The following is a 21,342-nucleotide window of genomic DNA, read 5'->3' on the forward strand; positions in this document are numbered from 1 at the left end:
ATTGGGAAAGGTCCTAAGAATCTTTGCCCTAGCTTGGGAGAGGGTACATGCGCCTTCAGGTTCTTAGAAGCTAACCACACCTTTTCTCCAACCTGGAAGGTAGAAGCTGCTTGGCGATGATGGTCTGACGCCTTCTTATAGGTATCCTGGGCTTCCTATAAGGTCAGTCTATGGTTAACCGTTGGGACCGGAGTGTTGATGGGAAGGCCAGGAATAAAGATGGGATGTGTACCGTAGTTGAAATAGAACGGGCTCTGGGCGGTTGAACTGTGTTGAGCATCGTTATAGGTAAACTCTGCTGTTGACAAATCCACCCAGTCATCCTGTAAATGAGAGATAAAGCAGCGGAGATATTGCTCCAGAGTCTGAATTGTTCTGTCTGGCCGTTAGACTGCGGATGAAAGGCAGAGGAGAGATTTACAGTAATACCCAGAGCCATGGAGAAATGTGTCCAGAACTTTGAGGTGAACTGGACCCCTCTGTCAGAGAGCAAATAATCTGGAATTCCGTGTAATCAGAAAACTTCCCGGATCATCAACTCCACGGTGTGCTCAGCGGTGGGAATCTTCTCTATGGGGATGAAGTCGGCCATCTTTGTAAGTCAATCAACGACCACAAGGACAGTAGTCATGCCTTTTGAAGGTGGAAGATCCACTATAAAATCCATGGATATAGATCCCCAGGGTCTGGATGGGACTGGAAGGGGCTGTATCAACTCCAGAGGGCGAGCTCATGTCGTCTTGTTCCGAGCACATATCTTGCAAGAGATTACATATTTCTCCACATTCCTCCTGCAGTCAAGCCACCAGAAGGAACAAAGTAAACGTTCTGAAGTCTTTGTAACCCCCAGGTGACCGGCCAGCTTGGAATCGTGGCCTAATTTAAGGACTTTTAGTCCACCAGCCTCAGGAACATACAGTTGGTGTTCTTTCCTCCAAAGCCCTTCTGTAAAGGAAAGCTTCACATTCCTAGAAGGACGACTCAAGAACGGGCCCTTTTCGTATCCTCCTTTAAGCCTTGTGAGGAGGTCTTCAGAGTGTAAAATGCCCCCCAAATTTTTGGGGGACAGAATTGTGTTGTCTGTATTTGCCCTCTTTTCAGACCCATCAAGCTTGTCTCACAGATAACCTCTTGGCAGTGCGGAGGAACTTTAAATTTTTATGGTCAGTAAGAACCGTCACTGGATAATAAGCTCCTTCCAAGAGATGTCTCCACTCAGTGAAAGCCACTTTGATGGCCAGAAGCTCCTTGTTCCCAACATTGTAGTTTTTCTCTGCGGGTGATAACGTGTAGGATAGAAATGTGCAAGGGTGTAGTTGCATCTTATCTCCCATTCGTTGTGACAGAATGGCTCTGACCACAGAATCAGAGGCGTCCAACTCCACAGCAAAAGGCAACTCTGGGTTTGGGTGGATCAGTATTGGTACTGAAGTAAATAGAGTCTTTAGTTTCTCAAAAGCGGTTTGTGCCTCTGGGGACCAGGAAAGCATGCAAGCTTTCTTTGTGATGGGAGAGATGACTTTTGAGAAGTCCTTGATAAATTTTCTGTAGAAATTCACGAAATCAATCAGGCGCTGTACTTCCTTCAAATTTTTTGGAACAGGCCAATCCAGGACGGCTTTAATCTTGCTGGGATCCATACTTAAGCCCTCTGGTGAGATAATGAATCCCAAAAATTGTATTTGGGTCTGTTCGAACTCACATTTCTCTAACTTGATGTAGAGGTTATTCCCTTGGAGTCGCTCCAAGACCCCCTGAGGGTGCTTGCGATGTTCCTCCAACTTATCAGAGAAAATAAGAATGTCATCAAGATATGCCACTATGAATTGGTCCAACGGGTCTCTAAATACGTCATTGATGAAGTGCTGGAAGGTAGTGGGAGCATTACAGAGACCAAATGGCATCACTAGATTATATACCCCTCTGAGGTCTAGTTTACTAAAGACCTTGGCTGCCCGAATCCTCTCAAGCAGTTCTGGAATTAACGGGAGAGGATAGCGATTCTGTTGCGTCCTCAGGACGTGCAACCTCAATAACACAAACAAAAGGCACAGCTGTGTAAAGGAAACATAAAACTAAGGGGGATTCTCTCCCTATAGTCCCCTAACCCGGGAGGGGGCCCTGCCTACTCTAGTACAACAGAAAGGCAAAAACAGAAAATCAAACAAAGCATAACAGAACTTAGCTAGGAGCTTCAGCCAAGGTGTGTTCCTCCGTCGCTGTCCAAAGGTAACTGAAGGATTGACCAGCACAGGAGATCATGCTGGCACTGTTTAAGTAGGAGCCAAGCTACTCAGCACCAGGTGCTGACTGACGTTACTCCTGCAACTATCACGCCCCTCAGCTCCAGGAGAAGCAAGGGCACACCCAAAACCTGGTCTGGCCTGCAAGCCCAGTGCAGGCCTCAGAACGGCTGCAACAGATTCTTAATCGTAATCTTGTTTAGCTCTCGGTAGTCAATGCATGGCCAAAGAGTAGAGTCCTTTTTAATGAAGAAAATGGGTGCTCCTGCCAGAGAGGAAGATGGTTGGATGAAGCCCTTCTTTAGATTCTCATCCAAATGTTTCCGAAGGGACCCTAACTCTGGTTCTGTGAGGTTGTAGTTATGCCGAAATGGAATAGAAGATCCAGGGAGCAGAATTTCCCTTTTTTTTAAACCACCCTCATGTGGAATGGAACTGTAAAGGGCTTCAATGTCAAGGCTCCACAGTTTTACATGAGGCTCGACATTTAACTCCTCCAGGTAATGGAGAACATCCATTGTGTCCCCTGTGTAGGATGGGTTGGACACCACAAAAGGGTGCAGGACTCAGTCGATGTACACACTCAAATTTTGACAGATATTATTAATCCCTGACACTATTGGTCATTCCTTAAGGGAATTAGTCCTGTTGTGAATCTTTGGTAGTCTATAAAAGGTTGGAATCTGAGGGTATCTTGTTAGCATAAACTGATATTCATTTTAACCAATACATCAAACCTCCTTTGCTCTGAACAAAATATCTTTAAGAATTTGAGCAAACACATCTGTAGGATCCCCATCAAGTCTCCTATAAGTTGACAGCGCAAAACCACGGACCGAGAGAGATATCCTGCAATCCCGAGGCATGCCCCGTAATCCGGCTCCATCTTCTCCCTGATGGGTGACACCAAGTAGCCCCAAGAATCATAGAATGGTAGAGTTGGAAGGGACCTCCAGGGTCAGATAATATGGTCTTTTCCATTGTGGGCCAGAGCCACTAACTGCTCTGCGCGCCACCTTTCCAGTCCCGGCAGCTCCTCCACTTCTTATGAATTTCTCCACTTTTGAAACAAAAAAAAGGATTTTTTTGAAGTTTTGAAAACATACGTATATGTTAAGAACATTGTGTAGAACCGAACCGAATACGCTAATTAGGCATTTCAATGTACAGAACCACCACTGAGACGCACAATTAGTTTAATGAGTTAAAGATGTGTTCTTCCCCTGCACAAATGTGCAGAAAACAGAGCATGCTGCGTATTTTTTGCCGTGACATGCGCAGGAACAATACATGCATGTGAAAGAACCAATTGAAAACAATAGGTTTTAATTTCTGTAGCCAAAACTACACTGCACAGGGAATTTAAGGGAAGTAAAACCACAGCAAAAACAATGTTTAAAGCAGCATACCATATTTTTCGCTTTATAAGACGCACTTTTTCCGCCTCCAAAGCGGGGGGGAGGGGGGGGAAGTTGCTGCGTCTCATAGAGCGAATGTGCCAAAAAATTTGTTCTGATCGCCATTTTTAGCTCGATCGCGTGTTAAACTCGCGATCGCACGAACAAATGTGCAACCAGTCTCCTCCCCACTGCCGCCCATACATACCTCTGATTGGTGGTGAGCGCCAGCGGGTACTACTGCTGCTCCCCGCCTCCCCAAACGGCTTCCTTCCTTCCTCCTGCTGCACACAAGCGCCGCTGTGATATGGTGCGCCGGTTTTTCAGACCTCTGCTGCTCCCTCGGCTCCGTCACCAGGCACTATCCCTGCACTGTCCCTGCGTGAGTTCAATTTTTCCCCCCTATTTTCCGGCTCTAAAACGGGGGTGCGTCTAATAGAACAAAAAATACGGTACTTACAAATTTTGGACCTAGCAGTTACACAAGCAGATTCCCACAGCTCCCCAAAACGCAACTCGGCCTATTCCTCCCACATCATGTCCCTTCGGCTTCTTACATGGTACTCTTCCCTCCTGATGTCCCAAAGCTGGGGCCGTCTTGGACAAGACACAAATTAGTTGCTCCTTGTCTGATACAATCCGTGCCATGCTGGGGAATCCTGCCTCCACGCCGCTGAAACTACTCAGCATAGCCCTCCACGCTGCTCCGAAGCTGATGACATCATCTGTTTTTATTTGGATGCATTAACATAACAACATGAGTGAAAACGCATCGCATCGGTGAAACATCGCAATACATGGCGCCCATAGGAATGTATGGGTAAGAAAATGTGTAAAATCACAGTGAAATAGAACATTCAGCGAGAGACTGAAAACTCGTACAAATATGAAACCCATTCTTTCCAATGGATTTATTTACATAAGCGAGTTTTCAGCCTCCAGCGTTGCATAAAACTCATGGAAGATTCTCGCCCGTGTGAATAAGCCCTAAGGCTGGTATCAGATAAGTTACATTTTCTGTACGCATATTACAGGTGTAATACAAAGTAGTATGCACAGAATGCTACCCGCAATGCAGAGCATGATCACAAGATGGCAGTCTGGTGCTCAGCACACTGGTTACAACTTCCTGTGACCCGTGTGGGGTCATCATGTGCTCCTTAGTATCAGGACGAATCTCACTGACCGCAGAGGACTCTGTAAGTAAAGTCTTCTCTGCACCGTACGATGGACTCTGACCCTGCATCATTATATACTCACTGTAGCCGATACATTGTAACACTTCCTAGAATAAGGCTGAAGCTGATACATTATAACACTTCCTGGTAGAAAACTGCAGCTGATACATTATAACACTTCCTAGAATAATACCGCAGCTGATACATTATAACACTTCCTGCTGCTGATAATTCAAGGGCATCAGAGTCCCACTGTAGCAGGACAATATATTGGGCATTGTGGAACCTGTAGTTCTACTCTAACATGAGTATATCTCTATATAGTATTTTATCCGTATGCTATACATGTGCTGACAGAAGTGGCTCTGGTTGGCCAATGAGCTGAGTGACAGGTGTTTTCCATATTGGATAAGCTGCCTTCATTAGGCAAGTCCCTGAAAATAAGCAGCTCACAGCAAGCACTGCCGCCGGGATCCCCAGAGTGTAACTGAAGGGCCAACTTCAAAAGGGCGCACACGATATTGCAATGTGATTTCCTTGTGGATGCAAGGCGTTTTTATATCAAAACCACCTCGCATCACTTCCAGGAAGGATTGCAGATTTTCTCCCATTGTTTTCAATGAGGAAACCTTGCATCGCAGGGTCGGCTCCATTGAAAACAATGGGCGCTGCAATGCGAGAGCACGCTCAAAGACAGAACATGCAGCGATTTGTTTCCCACAGCATGGTGCGATGCAGGAAAACTTTGCTCAAGTGTTTGATCACGTTCAAAAGAAGACCTCTTCATCCGGGATGCTGGGGTGCAGAACACCGTCCCTAGATGTGTCTGGGGAGCTGGAGATCTCCGGTTATGAGGGAACCGCATGCCGCCAGCTTGAAAGAAAAGCAGGACCCGATTTTCAAAACTTCTTGTTTTGTGCTCAGTTCCGCCCTGCCTCTATACCCTCAGTGTACCCATGGTGCCCACGGCAGTATAGTTCCAAGTGTTGTAGACAAAAGCCTTGCAGAGGGCACTGGAGGGGGCATTAAAGAACATGCTGTATCCATCCCAGGGTTTATGTTCCCTTTTCTCTTACAGGAAGATCCTAGAATGACCTTAAGGATACTTATCGTTTAGGAAAGGTCTTGAAGGTGGCGGCGGGTGATTAAGAAGATGAGACTTCATCGCAGTCTTCTGCTCTCTGGGGCCTCCCTGGCAGTTGGTGTTGCACTTGGTGCTGGACTGACCAGATGGAAACTACAGGATGAGGCCGGCCCTAAAATCCATTACCTTCCTATAGTTAAGGCAGCCTCAGAAGTATCTCTGCCCTCTCCCTCTGGGATTACTCGTTTTGGTCTTCCAGGGTTGAGTCAGCTCAAGACCCGCCAATCCCATGTACTGAGCTATGACTCCAGGCTGCGGGGTCCAGCCTGGGTTTTGGAGCAGCTTAATGTTGACAGATTACAGGGCAGCGCCAACCGGCAGGGCTGTGACTTTAAAGAAGATGATTCTGTGCACCCTTATCACCGAGCCACCAATTCTGACTACCGCGGCAGTGGGTTTGATCGTGGGCATCTGGCAGCTGCAGCCAATCACAAGTGGAGCCAAAAAGCAATGGATGAGACATTCATACTGAGTAATGTGTACCCTCAGGTTTGTTTCCATTAAGTCATGCCTTTGGCTGCTAAAGCATGCTGGGAGTTGTAGTTTTGCAACAGTTTGAGATTTACGCCCCATTCACACAGCAGTATTTGGAAGCTAAAACTAGTACTGGGCCTATTGAGAGAAAAGGGAGAATGGCATCTCTTCCGCAGTTGGACTCACTCTTGGTTTTGATCCAGAATACTGCGATGACGGCCATAATAGTTATGTTTTACCATCTGCATTATTAATGTAGGATATAAACACCCAACAATTGAAGTGGCTCAAACCCTACAGAGGTGTAAATTCAGGTCACATCAGCCAGGGGGTCTGAATGAGGCCGTTGGCCGTCAGCGATGGCTGCCATGCTAAAATTTCTTATTAGGCTGTATGTACATGGCTAGACTAGCGTTACATCCGAGAAACATGGGCGCAACCCGCATTGCACACCGATACTTGTGCTGTCTTATATAAATGGACCTCGCACGTTGCAACTGCTATGTTCATTCTTAAATGGGTGAGAATAGGACATACAGCGATTTCTTTCAGACCTTTGTTCCATATAAGAGCTATGCTGTGTCTCAATGGGTTTGCACAAGTTGTAGTAGCACCTCTTGCTATATTACATACATATACACACACACACACACACATTATATATATATATATATATATATATATATGTATGCATATGCAGTATTTTTGTTTTCTAGAGGGATGGCTGCTGACATTAATGCTGTTATTCCCATATCAGAAAATGATCCTCCATGCTCAATATAGGGGATAACATGTTGATCGGTGGGAGTCTGTCCGCTGGGACCCCCACCGATCCTGAGATCTTAGCTCCAGTGTGTCCAGAAGTGTGAACAAAGAAGGTGGTGCATGTAGACCTCCTCTCCAGCCACTTCAATGGGATCACTGATGATAGCCAAGTTCAAGTCCTTGACTACCTTCAGCAGTCCCACTGGAATGGATGGAGTGCAGCACAACAGTTAACCTGTGCTTTATTGATTCGGGGGACCTCCATACTCAGCATCATTGGGGGTTCCAAAATCAGACTCCACTGATCACATAGTTATCCCCTAGCCCATGAATAGGGTTTAAAGGGTCTTTTACCAAGTCAGAGACTTTATTACCTATCAATAGGATAGGTGATAAAAGTCTGATTGGGGGGGGGGGGGTGTCTCAGCATTGAGACTCCCACAAATTCTGAGAACAAGGGTCCCGTTTTCCCCCGTCATCCTCATTTTGGGCTTTCTGCACCCCACAGTGAAAAATAGCTATGGCTGTTCTATTTATTTCAATGGCACTGATGGAGATAGCCAGTTACAAAGTGCATGACTATCTCAATCAGCCCCACTGAAATAAATGGAGCCGCGGCCGTTCGTACACAGATTTCTATGTATCACACGTGACAGCAGATCAGAAGTGTTTCCAACTGATTTCAGTATTGCAGCCAACACTTCATACAATATGACGTTACTGCAGTGAGAAGAAAAGGGGGACATGGGACCTCTGTTCTCAGAATCATTGGGGATCTCAGCAGTAAGGCCCCCCCCCTCCCCACAGATCAGACTATAGTCTATCTTGGTACTATGCCTTTAAGTTGTATTTAGGTTCATTCACATGTCACAGTTTTTGCCAAAACCATGGCAAATTCTAACATTTTGCTAAGATTTTGGAAAATCTGTAGCAAAAACCGCAATGTGTAGCTACACTGTCACAGAATGTTGTATCCAACGCTGCCACATACATACGACTCTTCTTCAGTAATGTGGGTACATAGTATTGTTCAAAGATTGTGCTGCTCCCCTAACCCTGTGAAGCAGGAAAGCTGAGCATGCTGGGAGTTGTGGTTTTACAGCAGCTGGATACCCAAAGGTCAGAGACAACTGCTGTAAAGCAATCTGTATGGACGCTGACTTGTGCCACTCACTTTACTCTTCTAGAATCCAAACCTTAATCAGAATGCCTGGAATAACCTGGAGAAGTCCTGCCGTGGGCTGTCCAAGAGCAACAAGAACGTGTATGTGTGCACCGGGCCCCTCTTCCTACCAAAGTAAGTCGTGTGATGATGAATACGTTCATGGAATCTCCCTTGATTTATCTGGCTGACCTACTCTAACACTTCTTGCAGAATGGAAGTTGATGGGAAGATGTACGTGAAATACCAAGTTATCGGTGCAAACCACGTTGCCGTCCCCACGCACTTTTTTAAGGTGGTCGTTCTAGAGAAGTACAATGGAGAGATCGAGCTGCGGCCCTATGTGATGCCGAACTGCCCAGTAGATGATAAGATCCCCCTGGATCGGTTCTTGGTCCCTATAGAGAGTATTGAGCGAGCCTCAGGACTACTATTTGTTCCCAATATTCTCAAAAGCTCAAATAACTTGAAGGCCATCACAGCAGGACAGAAGTGACCCCGGCTGGTACTGCAGCCACATGGACATTAGTAAGTGCAGAGCAGCCCAGCCTCTCGCACATTTACCAGGACATAGATGGACGCTTACAGAGTGTGTGATAATCAGGTAAAATACAGCATAGAATATAATAAAATATTTAATATATGAAGCAGTTTGTTTTACAGTCCATGGCTGTCATAGACGGACAACGTCAACACTATCGGTAGGCAAGATATTCTTCCACGGAAGTTGATTGGCGCAGTCAGGGTTCAGCTGTCTTTGAGCTTCTGAACGGCATTTTCTATTCTGGGTTTTAATGCGGTGAGAGAGATCAGTATGGCTTCCTAGAGAGCAGGAAAAAAATGTTAGCTGAAACTTACATATCTCCAGCAGTGAAGGTGTTAACGGCTCGCTCCAAGCACTTATAGGGGCTTGGTACCTTTCAATGCTGCTTAAAGGGGCTGTACCAGGATTACAAGTTATCCCCTATTCACAGCATAGGTGATAATTTGCAGATCGGCGAGGGGTCTCATTGCTGACACAGAACCCCCGTTCGATATCAGCAATGAGACCCCCACCATTCAGCAATTCTTGCCCATAGGCTATGCCACCTACTGCAGGTCAGTCAAAGCAATGGAGCTGAGCTGCAATGCCAGGGTATTCCTTAAAGATATATATGTCTTGGGGTCTACTGCTTGGGACCCGATGGATCGGGCACCAGCTGACAGTGCCACAGTACACAGGGGTTGGAGCAGAAGCAGATGGCTCCAACCCATATGTAGTGGTTGGCACATGTAACTGCAGGCACAGCTCTCACTGATTTTAACGAGAGCCTGCAATTACCATCATTGGCCAATACACAGTGGTCGGAGCCATCAGCTTCTAGTCTGACTACAGTGTATTGTAGTGTTGACCTCAGCCTCCCGATCAGTCGGGGTCCCAAGCAGTAGATCCCAGCCGATCAACTATTGATGACCCATCCTGGGGATCTCTCCCCCCCCCCCCTCCAGCTCACCCCCGCCGCATTTGCTCGGACAAGTAATCAGTTACTCGAGAAGACCGATGCTCGCTCGAGCATCAGCCATAAACGAGTGTGCTCACTCATCTACAAGTGTGATACTTCTGCTCATCATGCTGTAATCTAGAAGCGTTTGAGCTTGCTGCGGGGCATAAAGTTATGCGCGGATACCTTTTATCATGATGTTTTACTGAATATATAAAAGGAGAAGATTTTTTTAGAAGCTGCCCCCCCGTGTGCTTCACTTCTGGATGATTTGCTGCTGGACTTACTATGAAGAAGCACTTAAAAACCTCTAGGGAAAATATGATATTAAGCTTTTCAGTACATTATATTGTGCCGTGAAAAATACAATTCGTGCTGCAAAAAAACAAGCCTTCATACAACCACATCAATGGGAAACTCAAAAAGTTATTTTTTGAAAAATTGGCAATGTTGTTAAGAGGTTAAAATACTGCAAAACCAGGAAAAAGAACCCCACAGGCTTGCCATCTTTAAGGGGTTCTGCAATTAGAAGAGAAAAAAAACAATACTTACCTATTCCTCCCCCATCAGTCTCCAAACCCATCTTCGCCTGGCTCCTGCAGTCCCCTGGGCCACATCACCGCAAGCCGTCCAGATCCTCTTCCTGTGACGTTACATACATTCTCCTTCCTGCAGGTCACTACGCTATGTCACTAGTGATGTAGCATTAGCTGCCTAGAAGGGAATGCCGAATCCTATGCTGGGCCATTGCACAGACTGCGCATGCGCACTGTCTCGCGACAATAGTATATGAACGCTCGCAGCGAGAAAGTGTGCATGCGCAGTCTCTGCAATGGCCCAGCATGGGATTCGGCATTGCCTTCTAGGCAGTGAATGTTACATCACTAGTGACAAGCCGTTCATTGCCTGGGAGGAAGGATACCGCCAGCAATGTACGCTTCATAACAGGAAGAGGAGGATTCGGCCGGCTTGTGGTGAGGTGACCCGGAGGACTGAAGGAGCCAGGAGAAGATCGGTGAGAAGAAGATCTGGTAAGAAGACTGATGGGGAGGAATAGAGAAGTATTGAATTTTATTTTTTTTAATGACAAAACCCCTTTAAGAAATGAAGACAGATATGACACATTATATGCAGATGTGTGTTCTAGAAGGGATACTAACCTCTGTTCTTATAGTGCGACTGCCCTGGCCCGGACACGTGTTCAGGTAATGGTTAAACAACATACTAGGTTCTTCTATGTCCAGGTTTTGGTCGCTGTCCACGCTGGCTTCCAGCCCTTGAAGTCCACCAAACACAACCAAAGCATGCCTGACAACAATAAACAGATTATATCACTGTGTGCTCTTGTATCCCGGGGATATACATCCACTAGGTTCTCATATTAAAAGGGTTTAAAATTAAAGATCTCCCCGCAGCCAGAACGGTTATGGCAGGGCCTGATGGGGTGAAGCATGAAATAAGAAGAGGATCCGCTAAAGCCCTGCACCAGGCATAACACAACCCTTTATACCTGGAATGTTTCTTTAACCGTATTTACCAGACACCCAAAAAATCCTCATGGGACACACCCCAAAAAATTACTAAATTAGGGCCATGAAAACACCACCGCTGAAAAGTGTCTGGTCCTTTAGGAGTTAAAAGGCGGCTGACAACAAAGGACTGATGCTGGATGGAAACAACTGCAACATATTTCTGTGCAGGAGCCAGAAGAGGATGAGAGCCCATCAAGTGTACTCAGAAAAGACCTCCTAAATTAAGTCTCTGCTGCTTACTGGAAATCTGGCAGCGTCACATCCTCCACGCCGCTCCCACGCTCGGAGGTGCCAATAGTAAGGTCATAGCCATCCTTAAAGGGACATTCCGTGAAAACTGCACCTAAGATACAGAGATGAGTAAATACAGCAGCATGGGGGAAACACACAATACAAGACCAGGAGAGAAGCCGGTACTCACTGACACAGGATGCCAGCCTCACCCTGTACCCCCAGTACATGCCATCTTCTGTCCTTGGATGCTGCGGTGAGACCACAATTCCGTTTCTAACTTTTTTATCTAAAAATAGAGGATATATAAGGAACATGCAAACATGGTCAGATAATCTCATCTACAATGCACTGATATAAGTATTCCCGCCCCGTACTCAGTACTAAGTTGAACCACTTTTGGCAGGAATTACAGCCTCCAGTCTTCTTGGGCATGATGCCACAGGGTTTGCACACCTGGATTTGGAGAGTTTTTTGCCTTTCTTCTCTGAAGATCCTCTCAAGCCCTGTCTGGTTGGATGGGGGCCATTGGTGGACAGCCATCTTCAGGTCTCTCCAAAGATATTTGATTGGGTTCAAATCAGGCCTCTGGCTGACCACTCAAGGACATTCACAAAGGTGTCTTGGCTGTGTACTTAGAGTCATTGTCTTGTTGGGTGCTGAACCTTCCGCCAAGTCTGAGGTTCCTTGTGCTCTGGGTCAGGTCTTCATTAAGAATATCTCTGTACTTTGCTCCATTCAGCTTTCCATCCACCCGCTTGGTCTCCGCTCCCCCAGCATGATGCTGCCACCACCAGGCTCCTCTGTAGAGATGGTATTGGGCAGGTGATGAGCGGCGCCTGGTTTCCTACAGATATAATGCTTAGAATAGAGGTTTAATCTTGGCTTCATCACACCAGAGAATCTTGTTTCTCACAGTCTGAGGTCCTTTAGATACTTTTTGGTAAAATGCAGGTGGCTTTCATGTCTTTTACTGAGGAGGCTTCTTTCTGACCACTCTGCCATAAAGCCCATATCGGTGGAGGCTGCAGTGATGGCTGACCTTCTGGACATTTCTCCCATCTGTACACAGGATCTTTGGAGCTCAGCCAGAGTGATCATTGAGTTTTTGGTCACCTCTCTTACAAGGCCCTTCTCCCCTGATTAGTTAGTTTGGTGGGTCGGCGGCTCTGGGAACAGTCCTGGCTGTTCGATGTTAGAATAATGGAGGCCGCGGTGTTCTTGGAAGCTTTCAGTGCAGCAGAAATGTGTTTGTAGCTTCTCCAGATCTGAGCCTCCACACAATCCTGTCTCTGAGCTCTACAGGCAGTTCTGTCCTCCTCATGGCTTGGTTTTGGCTCTGATCTGCATTGTGGGCTGTTAGACCTTAATTCTAAAAGACACCCCCTTATCGATATATCTCCAATCAACTGACTTTACCACAGGTGACTCGATTCAAGGTGTAGAAACTTCTCAAAGATGATGAAGAGAAATGCCCCCCCCCCTCCAAGCCAAAATATCAAGTGTCATAGCAAAGGGTGTGAATACTTATGTCAATGCAAAATGTTAGTTTTTTTATGTTTAAAAAAATGTACAAAGATTTCTAACATTGAGTGCAGAATAATGGGGGAAAAAACATAACAAAATGTAAAGAAGTGAAAGGGTCTGAAGACTTCCTGCAAGCATTGTAGCTGAGAGATGTGTATACAGAAGACCTTCAGGTCTGCACATTGCATTATCTACAGCTTCTAACAAGGTCTGGCCGAGACGCAGTCTACCTTGTCAGGGCAGTACTTTCCCTCAGACCTCCCTTATGTGCCACATATTAAAGGGTCTGTGTCTTTACCCCAGAAACAGCGCCACTATTTTCCATGGACTGTGTCTGGTATTGCAGCTCATCTCCATTCAAGAGTATAGCATGCAGTGATAAGGAATAGAAGCGAACCATTTCCCCCCTCATTGGTCCCCAATGAACTAGTAGCCCAGCATTCCTTTCCAGGCTATATAGTTAGATGGAGGCTCTTGACTACATACATTCAGATCTGATAAGTAACACGCGTGTCTTCTGAGCGGTAATGACTTACCTGGTTTATCAGGTTGCATCTGAACGGTGACTCTGAGTCCAGGTTGCAGCTGCTTGTCAATCTGCACCTCCTAACAAGATATGAGAAGTGGTGAGGTGTCCAACATTTACTAATAGTCCGAAGGGGAAATCATCTTTCTTAACAGTAAATGGATATGTATAGCGATGCCGATTAAATGTTGTTCCCTCTAGTAAGTCGTTCTTGGTACCTTCCGTATCCCACAGTTCACGAACGAGCCTCTGCTGGGTTTGGTGGGTCGATCTAACACAACTCCTTCCCGGTACTTAGACTCTTCATCGATCCTCACGTGATGAGGACTGTCCAGGGGGTTCAAAAGCCCTAGAAAGGGTTAACACACAGAACAGTGACATCACTGTAAATGCGTCAAAGCAGATTTGACGGCTGTCCAGATATCATGTACTTACCTGCAAACTGCAGATCTGGATGTTTGGGGAAGAACGATTTTCTCAAGTATCTATCGGAGAGAAAGACAGTGCAGAAAATCACATCTATGAAGGCACAACAAAGGGGATACGCCCCCTCCCCGTATCCCATTTGTTTCTACCTATAGCCCTGCAAGCGACCAGGTATCCAGAGTGATTAGGAAACATTGGGCTCTATTTTCTAAGAGCCATTTGAATATCCCTGAATTCCATGTTCAACCTTTAATGTCCTACCGACGTTGTCGTAATTTAAAGGACCAGCTGGTACACTCATATCTTACGGATTTAACCCCCTCTAAACAACGATTGTTGGCCCCTGCAAAAAAGGGTAATTTCCCTATTGAAAATAGTGCCGGGGGGTGGAGAGGGGGCGGGAGCTCAGTTCCTGCTCCCGACTCTTCCAGCCTCCTCCCCCTGCAGAGAGAGATGCCGTATATCGGCCGGCGTGAATACCCGGACGACATACGGTTGTCTGAATGCACCCATAACAACATCCCTGTGCAGTTTGTATGGAGCGGGCCCGGGAGCTGAGCCTGCTCTATACACGGTGGGCATCATTGGCCATCTTTGACAGCTGACAAGCAACTGCAACAGCCACCCGAACTCTGATCTTGGCTGTTAACCATTTAAATGCCACTGTCATTTAAGTGTCCCAAATGGCTTCTTCTGCTACAAGATTATGGAATGCTGTTCAGGTATCATGGCAGCCCATTCTCTTCTGAATTTAACCACAGCTGTCATGCATTTTCACCTATTAAGATGTGCCTGCCTTAACAAAATACAATATACTGCAAGACTGAAGTATTGCAATATATTGTACAAGCAAATAAAGAACTGCAAGTTGAAGTCCCGTTATAGGACTAAAAGAAGAAAATAAGTAAAAAATGTTTTAATAATTACAAAAAAATTGTAAGTAAAAATTAAAAAAAATTTTTTCCCCCCATATTTACAGTAAAAAAAATCAAAAAACAAAAAAAACACATATTTGGTGCCCGTAAAAGTCAGATCTATTAAATTATGCATTATCCAGCTTGGTAAACACTATCATGGGGGAGAAAAAACACAATGCCAGAATTGCCCTTTTTTCTGATCTCGAAAAACAAAAAAATTAACAAAAAGTGAAAAAAAAAAAAAAAGGATATGTACCACAAAATGGTGTCAACAGAAACCAATGGTTGTCGTGCAAAGACAAGCCTTCACACAACCCCAGCAACAGAAGAAAAAATATTAAAGTGGTCAAAAAATGACAAAAGGAAATTTTTTAAAGACATTTTATTAAAAGAACAAAAAAAGGCTGTATAAATTTGGCCTTGCTGTAATTGTACCGACCCACAGAATAAAGCCAACATGTCATCTTGCCACGGTGTGTATGCCGCAAACACCCGATCCCCCAAAAAGGATGCAATTGCATTTTTTGCTATTTCATTCCACGCAGATGTCGATGAAAAAATAGGCAATGATGTTTGAAAGTGGGGAGGAAAAATAATGGCCATGTCCTCAAGGGGTTAACAGTGCTCGTCATCTGATGTCCTATAGGCTGGAAACGGCAACATTTTTTAAACCCTGAGCTATGGAAGTTTGAAAATTACGGACAGGAGCCCTTAGGGCAGTGTTTTTCAACTCCAGTCCTCAAGGCACCCCAACAGGTCATGTTTTCAGGATATCCTATAGTAAGAACACCTGTGGCAATGTCTGAGGCACCGACAATAATTACATCATCTGTGCAATACTGAGGAAATCCTGAAAACATGACCTGTTGGGGTCCTTGAGGACTGGAGTTGGGGAACACTGCCTTTGGGTGTGAAGACAGACTGATGATATCAGTAGTTGCCAAGATGAGTTGTGGGCTTCTACTTTTAGGTATTTTCAGATTTTAGGGGAACAAACTCTTTAAACGTCCCTGACAGATGTGTACTCACTGTGGACATTCGAGGTACTGCAGTATGCGAGCCAGCTGCACGCACGCGTGGCCTTTCTTGCCAATTCCCTCAAACTCCCCCTCCACGCTTCTGAAAGACAAGATGTCTTGGCTGAGAACAGACTGTACTGAACACAGAGTGACTTTCTGCTTTCCCTCTGCTTTGCTGTACATACTTGGATCCTTCGCCCGTCTCATCAAATATCACTATCTCATCCACACAAAATATGGCACACGCCCGAGCAATCTGCCCAGCCAGGTACGTCCGCAGCTCCGGTGACTGGGCATTGTCCATAATAGAACCAGGCAACGCCACGCTCACTGTATATAGACGACCTATGGAGAAAACACAGTGAAGTCTGCCATTACTAGCCAAGCCTGAACATCGGGTGCCCCAACCCCGTCCCACCTCTGTGGCTGCAATTATGAACTCCCTTCTAATGGGGGTTACCGAATGATCATAGAACCACCAGCTCGGCTGCTTCCGTAATCTGGTCCACAGGCGGCCATGGCATCAGGACTGCAATTCTCATCTCAGCCATGACTGACCGAGATGGGAATACCCCTTTAGGGTGCGGTCACAACTAGCAGATTTGGGGCGGATTTTGCCGCAGATCTGCAGCAGATGTCATCTTTCCAAGTGAAGGGATAAATCTGCTGGGGATCCGCACTACAATCTGCCACGTGTGAAAGCACCCTTAATGATCTACTCCCACCTTGTAAAGTGAGACCGTCGCTAGGAAATATCACTTTATGACCAGTGGGGTCCAACAACCCTGAGAATGGAGGGGATTGCACTACGGCAGCATTCAAGTCTCTGCAGCCATAGAGATCAACGTACAAGGCTCTTCCATAGAGGGCAAATCAGCATGCGGTTGGTGCAGCAATAACCCCTGAAATCCCATTCGAGGCTCAACCAGAACCAAAGAGATTACATGGTTACACCCACGATATCGGTCTTCCGAAGGTACTGTAGATCAGTGGCCTCCAACTAGTAAGCTGCTGTGAAACTACAACTCCCAGCATGCTATGACAGCTGCTGATTCAGCACTTCCGTTTTGCCCCACAAGCGGGAAGTTTGGGGAACTACACTGCCTCTGCTGGCTGATTAGTGTTAGGACATCTATTAGTAAAATAATTGTACCGTGCGACTCCTTCTCCACTTCTCCCTCCGGCTCCAGTTTCACGGCTTCTCTCTGTTTCTGCAGTTGCGCCTTCTCTAACTTTTTCAGCAGTTTTGCCTCCCTCCATTTTTTTCTCTGCTCTTTTCCTGCAATTCACATAAGTTGTTGGTAAGTCAGGACTCGTGTAAAGGCCAAGAGGCGTCGGACCGGGATGACATGACGGACGGGTCTTACTCTGCGCATTCTGTTTTATCCAGTCTACTTTCTTTTCAGGTTCCTGAAACATAAAAAGAAATAATTAGTATCGGAGCTTCGGTGTCGTCTGGAACAATCTGCAATAACAGAGCCTGAGGGGCGGAGCACCGCACATGTCAAAAATATATACCTGTGTCATGCTCCGCCCCCTTGTCAGCATTGCCTGCAGTGTGCCTTTAATCACTAAAAACTTCTGTAACTTCCTAATATACTTTGTGTTTCAATTTGAAACCATTTAACATCTCAGCTTGCTGTCAGTGAATTAGAACCTAGAAACCTGAAGAGGCCAATACCTCACAGCTGAAGGTTTGTTACACTGTATCTAGTCTTAGGTAATGATGCTACTTTCAGGCATGGATACATTGTAGTACAAACAATCAGTGATTTGCACACCTGATGGGTCTGAAAATCTTTTCTACAAACGGCTATCAGTGATCACCAGGGGATTGTCACGTCGGGCAGCTGAAACTACCGCTGCAGGCGATACGTATTCACGCTCATGCCCCATCTAGACGGGACGAGGCTCGTCTACACGACTGCAAGAGCGCCAACGTCAGCGCTAAGGTCATCAGCGCCCGTGCAGGGAGTTTATTCAGGCAGGGAACATCGCTGGATGACGGACTTCTCACTCAGCACTTCCCTCTCTATGTGATGCACTGACGGGGGAGCGTTTACACGCAGCGAGAAGCCCGCTATGCTTTTTATGCTGACTGAAAGTCAGAAGTGAACAAAGAGTAAACGATTTTTTTGCTTTTACACGGGACAATTATTGCTCAATTTCGTTAGTTTGAAGGATCGTTCATCTCAGTGATTGAGGGGAGCGGCCGGAGATCTCTTCCTCCCACCTCCATTCACAGTGAACCTGCCAGCCAGCAGAGATGAACGACTGCCTGATTACACGGTGAATCGTCGTTTGATTCTTATATCTGCAGAAACTGAATGACGAACGACAAGTGAACAAGTTATTATTCGCCGTTCAGTCGCCAGCAGCGTTTACGGTTCAGATTCCTGCGATCAGTAAGAATCGTTCCGCATACTACGGCCCGTAGCGCCACCATGTCAAACCGCGTATCTCTCCTGCAGTGCCAATTGGCCAATGCACAGGTCGCTCATCAGCCGATGGCCATCTGTAGATTTACAGAGGTGAGAAGCCTTTTAACTCACAGCCTACAAGCAATTGTGGCAAACCCTCAGCTGGTATTAGTGTATCTTGACACCACCAGGAAGTCCTGGGGGAGCCAAGATTGACAGGGGAGGGTGACGCCCCCTGTAGCTGATTGGCTGATGGCATCACTTCCCTGCAGGTCCTCAGCGCTCTGTAGAATACTGTAGTTCGTGATGTAAGGTCCCTGCTGATGCTCAGAGCAGCGTTTCCAATTTCAAGGAAACGCAGCGTGCTAATGTTCAGGACATTGTCTGCTGCTCACACTCCACTCCTTACTGCTGTGCTCCGCTCCTCCGGACTCCACTGCTGACAGTAAGCCACCCCCATCCGGACCTCCGCAGCTCACACTGACACCCCCCCCCCCTCCCCTCCGGCTACCTGTTCCAGCGCTCCTGCTGTCACAGCTGAGATGTCGGCGATCAGTGTCAGTGCTCCTCCGGTGCACACACTGTGGCTGGTATTAATCTGAGGCAGCATTCATTAATGGGGGGAGGACAGCGGTGAAGCCGCTCCCGGCGGCTGGGTAGGCGCTTCCAGGGGTGAAAGTCAAGGATTGCAGGGGCCAGGGCCTCGGAACATCTTGGCGCCACGGTCCAGATCTGATGAACTTACACCCCTGCTAAGCAGAGTGCATTGCCTGGCATTCAGACGCTGCTGGGACCTTCAATACTTGAGCCAATCGGGAGCTAGGGGTGTGAGAGGGGCGTTCCTCCTGTCAAGCCCCTAGCTTCCGGTGGCGTCAAGATGCACTAATACCCCCTCATCTGAGCTGGGGAGAACGTTGTCCTGCTCCATTCGGGGAGCAGGAAGGTGACCCCACGTCTCTGGATGGAACCAAACTGAACATTGCCTATATTGGAGTCCGTCTCGTGCAGAGCTTCCTTCCGGATCAGCGAGGGAGCCTCCAGCCGGACGTTCCTGCGCAGTTGTTAAATCGTACACAAGATAAAAAGCTGGCCAAAATGGCTGATTTAGGCCGACCTTCACCTGACAGTCACGTGCGGACGCCGACCACCGGGACGTTTGGCTGGGATTCTGCGCTGGTCGCGGCTGATCACACATTTGCGCCGTTCAGCCTATTATTTGCCATGTTGCGCCGCTTTCTCCCTCTCTGGCCGGTTTAGCCCCGCACGTTACTGCTGGGATCGGTTGTCCGCACCATCTGATGTATAGGTGACCTCGGGGTTCGCGGATCAGAGTTTGGCGCAGCGGTGGCAAGCTCACACAGCGCAGGATCCGCGGCGCCCGGAAGCAGAGAAAGCCTGACTGCCGACACGTTACTAATTTGCTGAGTTTCTGAGTTAATAACAAACACTTCGGCCCCTGCAGAACCTCTTTAAGAGTGACCCTAAAAAATATGACAAGAGGGGGGGGCATGGAATATTAAATCACACTAATGTGGAACTACAAGTACAAGCACTCCCAGCCAGTGTAGCACTGCATGTGGCTATTTAGCAGCCTGTAGAACTACAACTTCCAGCATACTCTATTAGCCGCTCTGCTTTTCCTTACGGACACCCTTCCCCTTCGTGCTACGTTCGTACAGACTCCAATACCCAGCACACATCTGCTGGGACTTGTTGTCCCCGCTCACCTCCTCCATCCTCGCTCTCTTCTCCGCCATCTTTGCTCTACATATGCAGAGTACTTCCGGTTTGAGAGACTCTCCTAGCAACTGTGGGGGTCAGCGAGAATATAGATATATGCCAGCCGGATGAGTGCTGCCCTCTAGTGGCCGGCGGCGTGCGCTGCAGCCTGCGTCACGTGATGTGTAGAGCCGTGATGTGGCTGCAGGGGGCTGACGGCTCTAGAGACCGGGGAGAGGCGGAGATGCAAAAAGTGGACATGGCTACACTCCTCAGATCACTAATGCACTATTCCTAGCTGTCACCCACAAAGACCCCCATAAAGTGTGTGCCAGCCACGGGTACCCCCATAACAATGTGTGCCAGCCATTGGTACCCCCATAACAGTGTGTGCCAGCCACGGGTACCTCCATAACAATGTGTGCCAGCCACTGGTACCCCCATAACAGTGTGTGCCAGCCACGAGTACCCCCATAACAGTGTGTGCCAGCCACGGGTACCTCCATAACAATGTGTGCCAGCCACTGGTACCCCCATAACAGTGTGTGCCAGCCACGGGTACCTCCATAACAATGTGTGCCAGCCACTGGTACCCCCATAAGTGCCTCTTCTAGCGTCAGGGCTATATTTGCCGCCAGCCACTGGAGGTCCCGCGGTTGTCGTAGCAGGCGCCCCTCCAGGAGCAGCCAGAGAGGGGTTTTCGTTTTTTCCCCAGCTGCACCACTGGGAACGTGGACCCCTGCGTCCGCCGTCCTCCTCACCATACTGTATGCCGGGGGGAGACAAGAACAAGATAGGCTTCCTCTCCTTTATCATATCTATATAGCAAGCTTGGTTTTGGTACCATATCTATGTAGTGAGCTTTGGTACCATATCTACTGTGTTTTCTGAAAATAAGCCCTACCCCAATTTTAGAGGAGGGGCTTGAAATATAAGCCCTCCCCCGAAAATAAGCTCTAGCTACACTACATGAATAAAAAAAAACAGCAATACTCACCTAGCCGTCGGCGTCTGGGTCTCTCGCACTGGTCTCCGATGCCGTGGCAGGCTGCCGTGGCCTCAGCATTGAGATAGCACTCTCTTCCTGGTAACGGGGCTTTGAAAACCCCGCCTCTAGTAAGTGAGTGCTGTGATTGGATCGAGCACCAGCCAATCAGAGCTGGCGCTCGATCATTTACAGC

At 47.2% G+C, this 21,342-nt stretch overlaps 2 protein-coding genes across 2 annotated transcripts; one reads left to right on the top strand and one right to left on the bottom strand.

Annotated features, from left to right (window-relative positions):
- The first annotated feature begins 4,766 nt into the window (after positions 1 to 4,766).
- ENDOG (endonuclease G) lies at positions 4,767 to 9,002 on the top strand. Its single transcript, XM_066580513.1, has 4 exons — positions 4,767 to 4,839; positions 5,897 to 6,451; positions 8,389 to 8,498; positions 8,577 to 9,002. Exons 2-4 carry the CDS (start codon positions 5,972 to 5,974, stop codon positions 8,857 to 8,859), a joined length of 873 nt encoding a protein of 290 aa, XP_066436610.1. The 5' UTR covers positions 4,767 to 4,839; positions 5,897 to 5,971; the 3' UTR covers positions 8,860 to 9,002.
- On the bottom strand, positions 8,981 to 20,253 carry SPOUT1 (SPOUT domain containing methyltransferase 1). Its single transcript, XM_066580512.1, has 12 exons — positions 20,170 to 20,253; positions 17,390 to 17,432; positions 17,176 to 17,301; positions 16,208 to 16,367; positions 16,033 to 16,122; positions 14,096 to 14,145; positions 13,879 to 14,009; positions 13,671 to 13,740; positions 11,798 to 11,896; positions 11,617 to 11,719; positions 11,005 to 11,152; positions 8,981 to 9,185 (listed from the first exon to the last, which is right to left on the bottom strand). Exons 1-12 carry the CDS (start codon positions 20,197 to 20,199, stop codon positions 9,111 to 9,113), a joined length of 1,125 nt encoding a protein of 374 aa, XP_066436609.1. The 5' UTR covers positions 20,200 to 20,253; the 3' UTR covers positions 8,981 to 9,110.
- Positions 20,254 to 21,342: the final 1,089 nt, after the last annotated feature.

Source organism: Eleutherodactylus coqui, chromosome 10 (genome assembly GCF_035609145.1).
Source record: "Eleutherodactylus coqui strain aEleCoq1 chromosome 10, aEleCoq1.hap1, whole genome shotgun sequence".
NCBI lineage: Eukaryota > Metazoa > Chordata > Amphibia > Anura > Eleutherodactylidae > Eleutherodactylus > Eleutherodactylus coqui.